The sequence below is a fragment of the Chaetodon trifascialis genome, chromosome 16 (genome assembly GCF_039877785.1).
Source record: "Chaetodon trifascialis isolate fChaTrf1 chromosome 16, fChaTrf1.hap1, whole genome shotgun sequence".
NCBI classification, from domain to species: Eukaryota; Metazoa; Chordata; class Actinopteri; order Chaetodontiformes; family Chaetodontidae; genus Chaetodon; species Chaetodon trifascialis.
In genome coordinates, this window is record NC_092071.1 from 3,725,223 (window position 1) to 3,743,176 (window position 17,954).

Here is a 17,954-nt window from a genome sequence, read left to right on the forward strand (position 1 = left end):
ATTAAGGTTAAGACATCTAAAAGCATTGTGGTGAAGAATCACGGCTGAGTCTCGTCGTCAGACCCGGCCGAGCCAAGCCTTTATTTTCTGTTCATCTCTATGAGTGTCTGCTCAATTTTACTTATTATAGTTGAAGAGAAGGCTTCATTTGATGCTATGAGTCAGTGACGGTGCTTATGGACACACTGTGTAATCAGACAGGTGTAATTAATGTGTGTTGTATCCACTAGATCTGCAACCACGTCTGGGTTTATTACAGCATTTGTTCTTGTGCAATCGCTTTTGACACCCGCTGTAACTCCACCTCGACTACACCCTCCTGCGCATGCAAGACCCAGCAAACTCTACCAAGAAGAAGCAGCACCACAGACCAGGCCGAGTGGAGAAACAAGCATTTTGCATTTGCATGTAATGCTCAGAATACAAGCATGTTAAATTTATTTAACATTTATTCCATTATTCCTTCCATGAAATCAGACGATCGCACCAACTCATTAGTGCCTATGTTTCTGTGTGTGTGTGTGTGTGTGTGTGTGTGTGTGTGTGTGTGTGTGTGTGTGTGTGTGTGTGTGTGTGTGTGTGTGTGTGTGTGTGTGATCACATTCGGGCCTCTGCAGAACCTGGCTGATGCTTTGGTTTCTGAACGGCTTATTATTTGTGCAACAGTCACAAACACTTGCAAACAAATGACTCAGTGGTTTGTGTGTGAGAGCAGTGTGTGTGTGTGTGTGTGTGTGTGTGTGTGTGTGTGTGTGTGTGTGTGTGTGTGTGTGACAGAGAGAGAGGAAGAAAATGCCACATTCCTCTAAAAGTCTCAGTTATTACTAACAATCCGGCACTGACTGCAGCTGTGCTCATGTATCTGCGTGAATGTGTGTGGGTGAACTGTGGCGCGAGTGTGTGTTTTGATCAATGATGTGCGTGTGTGCCTGTGTGTGTGTGTGTGCGCGTCCTCGGTACCTTTGTCGCTGAAGTCGTCGACCAGGATGACCTCTGCTATGAGCTGTGGAGGAGAGCGGTTGAGCACGCTGTGAACAGTCCTCAGCAGCGACGACCAGCCCTCGTTATGGAACGGGATGATGATGCTGGTGTTGGGCAGCTTGTCTGCATACAGCTTCTGCTTACAGCTACACACACACGAAACCAAAGGAAGAAATGAGAGAAGGAAGCAGACTAATGTGTTATCTCTGCTAAATAACAACCATATCTTTAGCCACGCTGGCGGTGGCTCCAGGGAGGGATGTCCTGGTTGGTCCAACATTTGGTCCATAATGAAATCTAGCATCTAGGTAAATTAAAGCTCAGTTAACACACAGGACTTGGACTTCACTCCACCCCACCAATCAACATCCAAACAGAAGCATGAAGGAGGGGTGAATAGGCATGACTAAAGGCCACTGACTGATCCTCATTGTTTGTCTGGAGAACTTCTTTTATTTTTCTCAAGATACACAGTTTACTAGAGCGAGTTTGTTTCAGTGTCTGGATCGTCTTCATTCATGACATTTCAGTTCTGCAGTCTCCAGCAGATAAAGGTTAAAAGCAGATTTAGGAGCACATTGAAGTGATGAGAGCAGCTTGAAAATAGCAAACAATAAAGCTAGTTTAAGTCAGTGACATTTACTTTGACTTTGGAATATCTACCACTAAATAAAGCGTGGGTGTGCAAACGAGCATGTGATGTCATCGAACAAGCCTTCAAGCAGGCTTCAGCTGCTTTCCACAGAAAATAGCAACACTGCTTTGTACTATCTGACACATCTGTGTGTTCACGAGCCTCAACTGACCCAAAGTGTGTGAGCATAGTGCACGTCCTTAATCAGAATCAGAAATGCAATCACCAAATGTAAAATGTATAGAAGTGTAACAATTGTACAAGTATAGAGAAATAAAATATGCTGCATTATGCTACATTTGCACATGTTGCGCAGTCCTGGCACATACTGCACATACTGAGGGGTCACTGGCTACCATGTCAGGTGGGTGATGAGGATGAGTGAGGGGGCCTGGATGGGTTGTTGATGAGAGTGATGGAAGCTTTCTGAGGACGCGGTGCGATGGGTCTGCCACCGGCCCACCGGTCCGCCATCCAGCTCTGGCATCATGCTCAACACTGACGGGCACTTACTCTCGTCCTGTGAGCCACCTCGCTGTTTGCATGATGCACTCCAGTCTACGTTTAATGCCACAGAGTAATGGAGGAGGTGAGGACACTCTATGCTAGCTAACGTTAGCATACTGGCAAGCTAAAGTTTGTATTCCTGAGTCTTCACCAGCGTGTGGAGTGAAGACTCATGATGAAGTTCACTTCAGACACATTTCATATGAAGCCCCTTCATTGGTTTTGGCTGTATGGTCTTCTTCTCCCTCTTCTTTCATAGCTGGTGTAGCATTTCATTCCCTTCAACCTAACAAACATTTCTCTGGAAATAAGTTCAAACATTTCCTATAACTGTCATTAACTGTGCTTCATTTACATTTTCAGATGCTAATGGGGAATAACGTCTTGTGGAGCCGGTGAGAGAAGCCTTTTCGTCAGCCTCACCTGCACAATGTGTTGCTCTTTTAATAAGGTGTAATGAAGCATACCACCTGCTGGCCTGCCCTTCCATCCCTTCCTCTTTCTATCTCTCTCTCGGAGAAGTCGGACAGGAATCTGTAGAGACAGTAATTATCTCAGAGTCTCTCAGGCCTGTCTGCTTGCCTGAAACTTCCTCTCTCTCTGTCTGTCTGTCTCTCTCTTGTCATTCAGCCGGTGAGTCGGAGTGAAATGAATGAATGAATGAATGAATGCTGCCGGGAGGTCTGGGCCCACTGAGGACGGCTGTGGCACCTGGCTGTCGGACGCCTGTCACTCTGCTGTCACTCTGAGCGACTGAACAGACACACCTGTTCGCCTCCACCATTCAGAGCACCATGAGCCCCCCCCGTCCGTCCCATGCAAAGCCCATGGGTCTCAGCACGGTGGCTTGTTGCTGCTTCCTTGGAGGTCAAGATCCCTGACAAGTGCTTTCTGTGGTTTGGTGAGAGCATTTCAGTGTTGGACACATTCATCCGCTGCCAAGTCGTGCAAAAGAACAAGTTGCGAATGTTTGCTTCCCATAAACCCCAGAGTCTGCTCATTAAGACTGTTATTAAAGAGAACAGCAATGGTTGCATCCCACAAAACACGTCCCACAGTGTTCCACAACAACAATCGCAAAGCTAGTAACTGTTATCTATTGACTGCTTTTAATTGTGGCAATATCAGCTGCACCTTTTGGGGGTATTCAAATATGAAGAGTTTACTTTATTACAATTGTTTTGGGGTTAATGTTAAATTGCGTTTATTGATTTGCTCATTTTAGATGAGGAGAGGCTTTATCTGTTGGAACAGCGGTGCACTTTCAGCAATTCCAAATGCTTTGTTGATGCAATCATGATCAAAACGGCAGCAAATAGTGGTGTAAGTGATCCAAAATCAGCCAAAAATGTTCTACATACAGCAGCTAAACCTCTAAAAGGACTCGATCATTAGCTGCTCGGGTACATTTTGAGCTTCATGGCTGGATGTTTCTCACTCCTGTGCTCTTCTGGATTCTCTCCACATTAGCGCTGTGCTGGGAGAAAAGAGATGATGACTGTTCAAATAACTCATTTATCTTCAAAATCCTTCAGAGAAGGCATGAGTCATATTTTATTCTACACCGGCTCTGAAGCGGCTCCACCTCAGACCTCACAAAATTTAACTCTTTAACTTTGAGAATGTACAAATTATTGCCTCAAAGATTCATTTGAAATAATGTGTTGCAGTGTTTGCTGAGAGATTGGTGGAGGACGGTCGGATGACTGTTTGGTGGATGATGCTTCATATGGTCACATATTGCAGGAGGTACATAGACATGAGGGGCTTAATGTGAGCGAGCACGAGGAGCCCTTGAGAGAGAAAACATTTAAAAACTGCTCTCCACATGAAAGAGACGGCGGGGTCAAAAAAAAGGCTCCTGTCAGGTAGAGGGAAAGCGCTGATGGCTGATCCGCGATGAACTGGGTCAGCAGGTCTGAAGCTGTTTAGCAGACGATATTTATAGTGTTGCTGGTGTGTTCATTTTCAGTATTTTGTTCTTTAATGAGTCAGAGGAGGGCTGGAAGAAACCCAGCAGCCTGTACTGAAGCCACAGGTCCATATGGCTCATCGTCAGCGTCTGTTCCTTCACACTTTAATCTGCTACATGTTGAGCTCAACGTATACCTCCTGAATGCCTCGAGTCCACTATTAAAAGGGCAGCTCTGCCTTCGTGGTTGGGAGATTAATCTAGATAAAGATGTGGTACAATTGGCGTGCTAACGTTTAGCACGCACGCAGTTAACATGCTGACATTATTCCTCCGTCGACAGCTTATCTGGGTTGCTTTGGTAGCAGGTTAAGCAGGGCAGCCCAGTCACATCTTCCAGCTTTTCCTGGGGGGCCCTAAAGTGTTTCCAGGCCAGATGAGATACAAATCCCTACAGTGTGCCCTGGGTCTGCCCCGGGGTCTCCTCCCAGTTGGTTATTCCTTTCAGAGGGAAACATCCAGGAGGCATCCTGATAAGATGCCTGAACCACTTCAGCTGACTTCCCTCAATAAGAGAGAGCAGTCCCTAAGGCTGAGTCCGAAAAGCTTAGCTTAGCCACTTTTGTTTGTTATCTTATTTCTCTATTTCTAACCAAAGCTCATGACCATAGGTGAGGAATCAAACTAAAATGGACTGGTAAATAGAGAGCTGAGCTTGAATGTGAGGTTCACTCTGCTCTGCCTGAAACACCACTGAAATGAGTTTACTGTCACATCACACGCTGGATGAAAAGTCACCAAACTCACTCAGGGGAACACGCTTAAAGCCGTAATGCACACAGCACCATATCCCAACAGCTGCTCAGGTGTGATGCCGTTAACTTAGAACATTCATGCTCTCCAGAGGGTGAGCGCCTCCTGTATTTTAGTGGATGAGCTTTCTGCAAACGCGAACCTTGAGGCCAGCATGTCAGCGGCGCACACACACGAGATCTCAGTCCTTCACACCTTGTGCACAGACGGGAACATCAATGACACTGATAATTGCTGTCAAGAACACAGTTTGTAAGCACATGTGTTGGTGTTGTGCTGGTGTGCAATCAGCCTCTGTCAGCGTAAAGCCACATGTCTCCTGTGAATAGACTGGGCAGGTTGATAATTGGACCAATTGTTCTGAACATTGCCGGCTGTAATGAGTTGGGACAGATCCAGCACGGAAAAATAAAGGTGTGAACAATGCTCTAAGTCAGATTTGGTGTTTGGGCAGTGTTGTCCACGGTCACCCCAAAAAACACAATGCTTCCTATTTTCAGGTGATTAATGGACACATGCATGAACATTTATTCCATTTATGTCAAAAGTCCCTGATAAATCCAACACACTGGACCTTTAAAAGCATTTTTTAGGTGTCTAAAAGCAAGTTGTTTCACGATGTGTGATAGCGTAAATGATCAGCCATTGGATTCAGTTTCTGTTCTGTCTGTCCGTAAATGCAGATTCCCTGATCAGTCCTGCACTCACTGGCCTCTCATCCAATCGTCAACCTCGCTTTGTGGGAAAAACAACCATCTGCCACGAAGGCCTGGGAGTCCGCCGCCTTTCAATCCATCCAAGGAGTGCACCAGGTGATTCATTTTTTTCCTCTCCGGTTGATGGAGTGCCAATCTGTGAAATAACCCGCTGCAGTCTTTGGCTGGAATGAAAACCTGCACACTCTTGGCCCTCTGTGGCCTGTTCCTGTCCCTATTCAGACGGAACCGCTCACACAAACACAGATGATTTATTTTTTTGTAGAAAAACGGTAGTTTTGCCCGAGGTTACTGGGCACTTTACTGGAAATGTTAAAAGGAAGCGTTTTCTGTCGGGTCACCATCGCACAGTCCATAAAAATGACTGATGTGGCCGATCGAGGTGGGATGAGACTCACCAACATGGTCTAAATTTCTGTCATGAAGTCGAATTATATAAAATCTCATGACAAATCACCTGCAGTGACAGAGTTATGGCTGGAAATGAGGCAGACCTGAAACTCTAAACGGACGTTTTTGTCGTCTGTCGAGGCGTACAGCATCTATTTCATCATCATCCTGTCAGCTATTCTCCAAAAATGGAAATGCATCTTCACCTGAGCAAGCAGTCCAGTGTAGTAATGGTTGTGCAGTTTGGTGCCGTGCATACATGCACTTTGGTTCCTGATAGAAGTTCAAACAGACCACACTTAACAGTTAATCTCGCTCTGCCTCCGTTGCCTCCCTCCCTAGACAAACACACACACACACACAAACACACACACACACACGGGACTCACTTTGGATGGCGGATGTCAGGGACGGAGCGGTTGAGGGAGATCCGGTCGCTGACGTAAATGTTGAAGCCGTTCTCCCTGTAGGCCTGGTCCACCCGGTCGGCGTCCGTCAGGGGGAACGGCTTCCCCTGCTCGCCGTTACCTGCAACAAACACACACAGATTTAACTAAGGAGACACACCGCACCTCCTCTGCAGACGCACGTACAGCACAGCAGGCAAAACTTTCTCGCTTTCATTAGATATTGAGATGAATCACAGTTTAAACAACCATTTCTGGCAAAGCAATACAAATAATGTGCCTCAAGGTTGGGAGAGTCCTCACATAAAACGGAGTAAGGGGATGTTTGCTCTTCAGAGCGAACACAGACGCCGCACTGAGCAAAAATCCCATCGCATGTAGAGCAGATCATCAGCAGTAACAACCCACCACAGATTTCTCACAGCGAGAAGATTTAAGACTTTTGAAAAGAACTTTTAATCTTCAATCATGTTGTTTATAGTTGGCATGAATTCCTCACCAGAACAGAATTTAGTACAATTAAGTTCTTAAACACAGAAAGCACATCAGACATATTAAGACAGAACTTGAAGATTATCTTTCCCCGTGGAACAATGATAGCCAACTACTGCATCCATGTTTAAAGGACCTTTGGATTAAGTTACCAACCAAAACAAAAGGAAGCACAAACACATCCGTTTGAAAGCCTGGTCTAGAGCAAGAAACCTCGAAGGACCTGATGAAACACGATGAGATCGATATGAACTCTAATGGCTGAACTGCTTAAGACCATTTCATATCTTTACAGCTTCACATCGTGCAGATTTATTACAGGAAAACAAAAACAACCCTCATCATTCACAGACATACGTGTTCCATTAAGCAGAAACGATTCACTTTCCCTCCTAAAGGGAACAAGTGTTTCGCCTTTAATGGCTCATTTCAGGGACAGACCCGTTTCGACTAATTTACGAATTTATTTGTTCGTATAGAAGCTGAATTCCCTGACCGGAAAATAAAAGTGATTGGTGATTATTGTAGCAGATGTAACTATCTATAACAGCAGCAGATGTACATGGAGAGCAGTGAGACCCAGAGAAGGACCAGGATGGAGTGTATGAAAGAGCCGTTACTCTGAGTGTGTGTGAATCTTTCTCGTGCATAACTGAACATTACGTGCATGTTGAATATATCATGCAGAATATCTATGAGGAGGGACTATTAGGAGGTTTGAACCCACCAGATCGAGATGAATCTCTTTTGATTGCTTCGTAGTCGTGCCAGTCTTTCCTCCGCACGCCGTCGCGTCCCACCTGAGCGTCCTTCCCCACTCGGTTAAGCCCCTGTGGACACACACAAGCATGCGGACACGCGGTCATGATTGCTGTCAGAAACAAGGACACACTCCTTCATTTTTTGCATACACAGTGCATCACATTTCTGCCATCATTGTCCAAACACACTAAAGGTTTTTAGATTGATTTCCATGCAGCTGTTGGATTTGAATGATCTCAGTGTACTAGTGAAATACATTTGCAGATACTTGAAACTTCACCATCGTGTTCACCAACTCGCTGCATTCATCTTTACATTTGTAGTCTATGATTGTCATTATGATGGCAAGACTTAGTAGTGCAAGCGAGGTTGATTTTCAAAGCATCTTTGCTGGCGTTTTCCAGCAACGTCAGATGTCTGAGGTTTGAAAGTCGGCTGCGAAAAACGGCCAAGACATCTGTTTCCTATTATCAGAATTTCAAATTTAAAGCACCAGATGTGTTTGATCCCACAAGCCCACAACCTCCCACCCCAAAGCTGCAAAGGTGTGACCACCTAGCTTGCAGGAAACACTGAGAAATGGTCAGTTGTAATGTCAAATGTGCACATTTTTGCTGTTAATGAGCTAAAATTTGCAAAACCAGCGGCACCTTTAAGAACCGCTGCAGTTACACAACAGTGCAGCACACACAATAAGGCATTTTTTCCGGTACTCTGTCAGTATCAGTGTCAGCGCAGAGATTTCTCCAGAGCATCAGACTCTCACTATCCAACAGCGTTCTGCTGAGAGTTTATCCGCAGAAAGTGTGCTCTTCTATTTCATGCTTGACGACCCTGTGAGGAGAATATCAATGCTATGACGCACGACTCCGCGGAGGCCTTATATACACAAGCACACACATGCAGACAGACACACCGCAGCTCAGCATACAAAGGCAGGGGCCGTTTCTTCTTCCACTTAGTCATTCTACACACTGAGTGACTTTCAGTGACTCTGCATCATGAATTACAGGATCACAGCACAATGGAGAAATAATTAGCTCGATGGGAGGAGGCAATTAGTGAAACACTTTAGGTACAAATGGCACCACTGACTGCATGAAATACTGTGAATTATTAATCAGACTCCTGGCTTGAATAACAAACTAATGTACAGTATATATGCAGAGAGAGAGAGATCTGGTTTGAGGAGACTTGGTATGTTTGTGGGTTTCTTTGTGCTGTCGTACTTCAACCTTTGTGAAGGCCAAGGTTTAGAACGTGACGGGCAGATTTGAGTTAGGTGTAGGTAAAAGTCAGGTTCAGTCAGCTTTAAGTCAGAATACGAAAGCTGAAGTTGGCTAAGTGTAATTAAAGGAGGATTTCTAGCTCTGCGTTTAAGGGGCATGGTGTCGCTTAAAGGCTTATCATTAAAGCTGCCGCAGACTGTGGCTAGCTACAGAGATACTTTGAACATGGTAAGACTGTGATTGGTCAACGTGGGCTGCTTAGGTATCTGCCTATGCACTGCATTTCGACACAGATAATCAAATGTTGCACAAAGCAACAGCGTCAGTGTTTACGGCCACACCGAGTCAGACAGCAGCCTGCGACAGAACAAGAGCCGCGGCTTCTGAGCAACAACCCGCATTAGCTTCCTGCTGAAGTCTCCTCCTCCTCTACAGCAACTCAACACGGACACACACCTTGTCCTGCACCCTAGCTTGTTGAACAAGTGAGCAAAAAAAGGTTCATTTGGGAAAAGTGCACTGCTGCCATCAGTTTTGTGCACCAGACAGCTAATTACCTGCTCAGCTGCAGCACATTACAACAGCATGTAAGCGTACCTATAAATTTCAGCGCGCCTGATAGATGCTGGTGTGGATCGTACCACGAACGACATGCTGCCTGCTCATGAACACAGCACAACAGCACAGTTCTCTGTCCTTTGTCTTTAGTTCCTGACGCGACACACCACTACAGGCAAACTTCTGTCTTCCTTTTGATACTAAAAAGCTATTCACAGTAGATTAAAAAGAAAGAAACATGCTCACTTTTTTGACTAAACGATCTCAGTTCGCTGTGTAGCTTTGTCTTTGAGAAAGACAATGAAGTCCAAATTGCTTCTGATGAGCTTTTTTGGGGAGGGGGGTGCATTTTCCCACCAAAGTTACTTACTGTGGGAAGTAAGTAGCTTTGGGGAAAGAAAAGGTGCCAAATGAATGTAATGTTGAGAGACAGTGTGACCGAACCATCTGGTGAGGAAGTGGCACTGCTGACATTACAAGTGGCTGATTTTATCTTCCATTGTTGCTGCTTAATAAATTTCTAAAAAGCACACTCCACCACCATCTGATCTGAATTTGATTACAGGCAAATCTGCATTCTTAGACTTAATATCGTCATAACCCGAAATGGAATTCACTCAGCAGCTATATTTCAGTGGATTTTTGCATCAAATTTCCAAAAATCACTGTTTATTTTAAATTCTCATTCTCTTCACATGCATACGCACCTATCCTTTACTGCCTTAGCATCATTTCTCATTGCAGTATCTGACTGTCTGGGTCGTCCCGACACCTGGAAAACCTTGAATGCATTTCAGCCGCTTGTGTGATGAATGTATAACCTATTATTCCATCCCCTGACTGGCCTCTGCTCAGGCACAGAGACGCTGTATAGGAGCCGAATATAAAAATCCATTCAGCTCCCCCTGCTCCTTCTTCCTCTCTTGTTTTATTCTTTCTCTCCCCTTTTCCTCGCCTCCCTCCCTCACCCCCTCTACAGCTCTTGTTCGGCTCTTTCTGTCACAGGCAGACACCCTCAGTGTGTCATACAAGGAACTGACAAGCAGCAAGAGTCCGTCTGTGCAAATTTATACTAAAAAGAAGCAAGATTGTGCCGCCCCATTTCCTCCTGATTAAAATTTCAGTGCACGTCGCCATGATATTCCTCTGGGGCTTTTCTTGCTGCTCAACAAGACCTTGAAAAACAAGACAAGGAGAGAGGAAAACTTTTCAGCTAATGTGTGCACATGTTTAGTTTTGTGGAAGCAGAATGTAGGCGGGTGAAAGTAATTGAGACAGACAGTAAAAGAGGACGAGTATGAAAAAGGCAGAATAATCTCGAGGAGCAGATGGGAGATGCGATCGCATGTGTGTAATGAAAGTGGGCTAAGACAAGTAAAAGGACTCTGCGATGGAAGGTCTTAAATTCACAACACACTCTCCAGTGATAGCCACTTGGCTTGCACAAATTTGAGATGTTCTCTGGCTGAAAGACTGCAATAAATGCTCAATGTAAACTCAGCTGACCAGTGAGGGGTGCTGTTTCAATAGGAGAAAGTTCAGGGATTATCAAAGCTACTACGATTCCTCACGTGGGCGGAATTAATATTTTCATCACAATCCAGCCAACAGTTGTCGAGATATTCAGTGTGGTGTTCCTAGCATGGCTGAAACAAGTATACCAAAGGTTCATCTTTTCCTCAACAAGGCTAAAGGGCCATGCGCACCTCGTGTAGAAAACAAACCGGTACTGGCCTGTTTTCATGCTTGGAGAGCAGATCCCTGTGGCGCATGTGCACCGCTTACACGCTGCCCTCGCTGCTGGTAGAGCCACTTTCATCGATTATAGTGTTAGTCTGAGTGTTAGCGTAGCAGCAGCCGCTCTGCAAACGCTCTGCACGTTACGTGTTCAGGGTAGCCTAACCGTAAGTCTGCAGCCCTGTTAACAGCTCCGTCAGACACAGCGATGCTTTGAGCCAAGTGCTAATATCAGCATGCCAACATGCTGTTTATGACAATGCTAACGTGCTGATGTTGAGTAGGTATAATGTTCACCATATGTGTGATGTTCACCATCATAATCTAGTGTGTTAGCATGTTGACGTGCTAATTAGAGGAGAGGCTGGCAAAGCGAGTCTTTTCCATCACGGTCCTTGGTGCCGAAACGATCTGCAGGCCAAGCTGAATATTCAGTCCCTCGTCTGTTTAAACAGTTTTAAACTCAGAGCAATGGAAGTGGCCACTGCTCGCTGCAGTTGTCTCAGCAAACACATGACTAATGCTGCCTTGTATGCTGCAGTGTTACACAATGCAGCATTGGTCTGCTTATTGTTGGCCTCATGGTGGTGTTAGATGAAATGTCAAGGGATCGCCAAAGTGGTGACAGTTCATCCTGATGACATGTATGGATGCACCACATTAAAAGAAATCCTGTGAAGAGTTGTTGAGATGTTTCAGTAAAAGCCAAAAATATCAACTTGTTCATGGCACTACAGGATGTCAGGGGATCATAAAGTCAGTGGTATCCATCATCTGAGCCCATCTTAGTCCATCAAAACAACAAGCAGTCGTGTCATCTTTTGCAGCAGCTGTCTTATATGAAAGCGATCAAAAAGGATGACAAGCAGTTTCTTAATTTACAAGCAAAAAGTGGTGGGGTGCCACCATGCAATGAGAGCACAAGTCCTGGAGCAGAAGGCTATGGCAAAGGATGCAGGACAGGACATCGATGTCCTGGAGTCTGTCCACAAGGCTCTACATCCACTTGCTGACTTCACTGATGCCCTCTCCTGGTGAGGCAAACGTGGGTGTGTCTCACCTGAATCCTGCGCTGCAGCTCTTCAAGAAGGACGCCTTGAAGCCAAAAGCTGATGAGTCATAGCTCACCAAGACCATCAAAGCCGCTGTCATCAGCTGTCTGAATGAGAAATATGATGATGCTGCCGCTGATGACCTCCTGAACGAGGCATCCCTCGTTGATCTTCGGTTCAAGACCCACTACATCAAAGATGACAAGGTTGAGGCCGTGAAATCCCGAGCTGTAGCTCAGATGCTGGATAAATGTCAGAGCACATTGCAAGCTACTCTCACACTCAGATCTACTGCATCGGGGGAGGCAGAGGAGACGCTGCAGCGAAGAAGACACTGGGCAGCTTTTTTCGAGAAGTCCTACTCTGTTGCTACTTCTGGTCTTACAGACCCAGAGACTATTGAGACTGAGCAGCTGCCAGCTAGTTCCTGATGCAGACAGCAAGACCAACCCCCCCGGCATGGTGGAAAATCAAGTCAACAACAAACCCCAGAGTGAGCCTCCTGTCAAAGCAGCACCTGTGTATTCCTGCCACCAACTCACCCTCAGAGCGCGCCTTTAGGATTTGTGACAATATTGTGTCCTTGAAATCCAGACACTGGCCAGACGAGTCTCTCTGGCTCGAAAACAAAACAGGAGTTTACAAAAGATGTGCAGCAGCTGAGAGACGTCGTTTGACGTGTGAGTGAAGACAAACTAACACAGGATATGAGTGTTTGATTCTCAGAAGACTTTGCTCTGTTTGGTGGACTAATTTGCACACACAATGTGTCCTTGAAAGTATAATTTGTTTACAATGTAGAAATCCACATGACAAAATGTGCAGTGAAGTAAATGTAATGCACGAGGCATGCACAAGACGATCCCGCCTCCATCTCTGCCGGCTCATAGGAATGCACATTCACAGGCACGCGCCGGCCCAGATGAGGCATTGAAACGGAGCTCAAAATAAGGCAGCAGCAAACACAGTCATCTGTTTCTCTGCTGTACTACACAGCAGAGTATTGCCCTCCTCTTCTCTGCTAATCACCATCATCAGAAAGCCGAGGCTCCATGCTGCCACAAACTCATTCCACTCTGGGCACTTTTCCGCTCTATTAATATTCAAAGCACAGCACAAACACACTGATAGGACACTGGAGGAGCGATACCATGATCCACACAGGCTGTTGTCTCAATCCAACACGCTCTCATTATCTGACGGGCCCCAAATTGCCTTAAAAGTGAGGCGACACAACAGAAATGTATCTCTTAAGCTCATATCCTGCTAATGGTACAGACGCAGCAAGGCGAAGACGTGAGGACGTGAGCTGAGAGGACAGGGATGTAACTCACATCACCTGGCACTGTGATCCCTCATTAAATTTAATGTAGCCTTTTAGTGGTCTATTTAACTGATGACAAAAGGCCACATGTCAGTCAGTGTTTGCATACAGACTCACAAAAAACAGACAGAGAGTGTCGGGTAACAAAGGTGTGGATGTGTTTGCATAAGACATGGAGACAGACACACGCACGTGGCCTAATCGACTTAAAGTAAGACACTAGCTGTGTCAAAATTCAAGAGCGGCCTCCTTCAAAGGACGTGTCCTGCTAAGGTGAGCCTGCATCGGGTCAACACGGTATTCACCACAGATCCAGAGGGTCTAGGGGAGGGGAGAGGCGATCCCACCAGCCAATTAGCACTTCTGGCACCTTCAGCATTGCAGAGCCCATAACTGATGGTCCATTCAGGTCGACCTCTTCCTCTCGTAAAACACAACAGCCAGCTTCCCTGAAGTCGCCAACAAAGTAATAAAAGCCAGGGTACAGTCTGTACAGTATTTTCCGTGGCCATGGTATGACTTAACTTCCTGAACCGGTGACCAATGACGACCTAAACGCCAACACCTCATAACTAAAATGTGATGGTATTTCTGGATTTTAAGAGTTCATTTAAAGAACCATTTGAATGCAACAACAAGTCACCAGTGCAGAGGAGGATTATGGTCAAGACATACACGGATTTCATTTTCTAAATTCAGGCAAAGGAAAGCAGCACTTCTCAGACCGCTGAACTCTAAATGAGCATCTTTTACACCACAGTTGTCACCTGAGGTCATTCTTATGCACCTTAAACTTACTCCACTGTATATCTGTGCTGCTTGGTATTCACTGTTTTTCACTTACCGCACATCCCTGCTGCTATTCTTCAACTTAGCCTTTATTCTACTGTTTATTGCACACACTGTTATTTATACACTGTATATACAAATTAATAATGATATAATTGTAAATATCTTCTCCACATACTCTTCATTTATACTGTACATATATCTATATATACTTACTTATATATACTATTTTCTAGCCTGTGCTGAGCCTGCTGCAATTGAAATTTCGTTCAGTATACATTGCTGTTCACTGAATGACAATAAAGTTTGTTGAAAGTCTAAAGTCTGAAGTCAATAACTGTGTGGATGATGGAATGGGAGAGTATTTCTGAGACATTACAACACACTCAGTCCTGAAATGTAGACAACACCTGAATTAGGACGTTATGAGAGGCCCTGAAATCACTGTCAGTCCCTGGTCCATCAGTTTCCTCCTGGTGACCTCGATGGAGGGATTTGCAGATTATAAAGAGGCTCTCTGAAATGCTGGCTGCCTAACCTCATTTCCATGCTGCTGTGGTCTTCTGTTAATCTGCCCAACAGCAGATTATGTTTGCTATTCGGTCAGATAGGGTGGGATTGGCGATGCTGCTGTGGCTTTAGGCTCTCAGCAGCTGTTGCGGGACGTTACGCAGTAATACAGCACCGACATGCCAGAGAGACATGGACCAAGCTGCTTTCTCCAATGAGCGTGCTTTCTTTGACTCTGAGCTAAAGAGCATCTTAAAGGTTGTGAATTTAGCCTGAAGCTTTTGCACTGTGGCGTTCCTTTTAAAATGCAGTATTTTATTTGATTTTACTCATTTAATGATTGCCGATACGTGCATATGTTCAATGAACTCTGAGTTGCACTTTGTATGAAATGAAAATGAAAGTTTAGGTTTTGTAGTTCACCATCCAGCAGCAGCTGCAAAGCTTGTCTGCAGTTGTCCCCTGTACATTTCAGATTTTTTCACAATTAGCATCATTATTTGGCCAATCTGGATAGAAATATGAACAATACACTGTCCTTGGTTCTGCTTCAGTTGCATGCAGGCCCACCTACTAAGTATCAGGTGCAAATGCTCGCTGCTTTCAGAGTCCTCTTTCATTTTTAGAGGTACAGTGCTCAGGTAATATCGCTGTCATCCATGAATGATCACTTCAAAGGTGCTGCTGAAAGGAAGGAGATAAATAGGAGCTCTGCAGAGTAATAGACGGATTTTTTTCCCTTCCTCTTGTTTACAAATTCATTTTCTTGCCTGCTGCTTGACACCTTCAGCACTTAGGCTTGAATGAAGGCCTGAGGCGTGAAGTATACACCTGCATTACACAGAAAGCAACGGTGCTTTCCTTCTTGCATCTGTTCTATATTTGTCACCAAGTTGTTCTGTTGTGGAACTACAAAACACACATTTTACTTTTCTTAAATTTCTTATCAGTCTTTGTAAACTACTGCCTGTTCCACCATCCCTGTAACTGCTGAGGATTGCAGCTTCGCAGGGGGTTTTTAATGCCCTGAGTTGGGCCTAGCAGGCTGAACATCCCCTCAGGCTGCATACCATTTCTGCTGCATTTGATATTATAGATGAAGAGTAGCACTGACTAGAAGGCCCAATTTGCAACACCCCTTTTTCATGCAATACCAGAGGAAAAAGAAAAGACAAGGGAGCAAGTATGATCTTGATATTTTGGAAATAGGTTACCAACCAAACCTTTCATGGTGGCTTAAGAGAAGGTTAATATTTTTTTCAAGTTTTTGGTAAAGCTGCACGCCTCCATGCACACTGAAACAGTCCTTCTGTTCATAGCAGCCGTTGAGAGATCAAGCTTCCAGCGGACGTGATGGGGGACAAAATCCACATTCTTCGTTCCATCAGAAAACATATTCCAAGGTTAATTTGATGCTAATGTGAGGATCTTCCAAAGCTAGTCTTTGCGAAATTTCCTCTGAGATTCCAGTTTGCTAGCTGATAGTAATGCAAACGGGGGATTTTGTACTTGCACTTTGAATACTTTTCTGAAACCACAAGTAATTTTACTAGATATGCACTTAATTTGAAGACCTGTTTCAATGTTACGTAAAATGGATTAAACAAATTAGGTTTATGATAGATTGAAAAGTAACAGCTGTTAGCGTACAGTCCCGACTGAAAACGCGAGAAAGGCTTCACACTGAAACAAACAGAAAAATTCCCATCCCAAGCGATACTTCTGATACCAGTAATAACCAAAAATACCAAAGTAAACCGTAAGCTATTCCTGAACCCAAAACTCAATCCTACGTTCCAGCAGTCGAAAGGCAGGAAAATAGCTTCTTGGGGTTTCATGGGAAAGTTTGGGTTGTGGCAAAAGTCCATTTGACACTGAGCTGTGGCTGCTTGAATTCTGATGGAGCACTGCATTTTCATACATGGCAAACATGCAGAAGATAAAACCATAATCCTCTTCCTGCAGGAACTTTTGACAGCCTTCGGCGTACTGGAAGGGCTGATAAGAACAGCCAGCCCTTTCACTCTCTGAGGAGGAGAAATCAGACCACCTTGGGTCAATACTCCCCTTTTCTGTTTCCTCTCTTCCCGCTGAGATGTGAAGGTACCCTGGAGCCAGAAGAGGACACTTTTCTGTTCCTTTTTACCTCCACTTCCTGTTCTGTGAGATCACAGACAGATCCACCTCGAGCCCCAGAGACACAATTACCTGTCTTTCCTGTTCCACCTCACTCTCTGCTCCTCCTCCACCTCTTCCTCTTCCTCTCCTCAGCCACTTCACAGACAAGTCAATTTGCCCTGACTGTCCTGGCTCATCACACAGAAACATAAGCTACCAATCCTCACCTTCTAAAAATAGTTTCCTGCACCACCACAGTGCCTCCACCACCACACCAGCTACAGATCCAGCAAGCTGTTGATCCAACAGCAAAACAAATGTGAATCATATCATCTCCTGCAAATTGGTTGGCGTCACACTTTTGACTTTTCTCTTATGCCGTCCTCCATCTCTCTGGCAAAAAGTCCAACTGAAGGCTAGCGAAGGAAATCATTTGTTTTAAGATAAACAAGATCCTGAAGGTGTGATGACTCAGACTGTGAAGAACTAGTGGAAGTACAGAGAGAAACTAAATAAGCAGCAAAATCTTAAAGGGCAAAGGAAACAAAAAGGAAAAAGTCTTCCTGAAAAAAACCTTTTGACACTGTAAAGAAAACAGCAGCTGGCAGCGGCTGCATCGCTGAACCCTTTCTGGGGTTCGGAGTTGTATTTTTCTTAACCCTCAGAGAAATACTGTGTTACAGAAAAGCTGGTTGGGAGTTCTGACTGTATATATATTGCAAATCCTGCCCATTCCCTGGGCTCCATCTGCACTACTCTTTGCTGCTGAAGTTGAGGATCTCCGGGTGGAGATTGAGGCACTGAGACCTCCCTGGAAGAGAAGCCCAGCAGGGCTGCCACACAGCGTCTCATCTCCCAACAGAAGTCATTATCCACAGCTCTGCTGCGACCAGAAATACCAGGCAGAGGAATGGACAAAGGCCATGGCAGATGGCTGCTTGTCTGCCTTCTGCAGGCACAGAACTGTGCTTAATTCTTGGATGCATGACACGGAAACGCAAATGAAAACTGGCAATTTTGAGA

General features: G+C 45.0%; 1 protein-coding gene across 1 annotated transcript in view; it reads right to left on the reverse strand.

Annotated features, from left to right (window-relative positions):
• LOC139344550 (polypeptide N-acetylgalactosaminyltransferase 10-like) overlaps positions 1-17,954 on the reverse strand; it is a 79,048-nt gene that overhangs the window by 45,458 nt on the left and 15,636 nt on the right. Inside the window, exons 2-4 of the mRNA XM_070982833.1 lie at positions 7,580-7,682; positions 6,343-6,481; positions 961-1,127 (exon numbers count right to left, since the gene is read on the reverse strand). Of these exons, the coding sequence (XP_070838934.1) occupies positions 961-1,127; positions 6,343-6,481; positions 7,580-7,682 (409 nt within the window). The remainder of the gene's footprint in view (positions 1-960; positions 1,128-6,342; positions 6,482-7,579; positions 7,683-17,954) is intronic.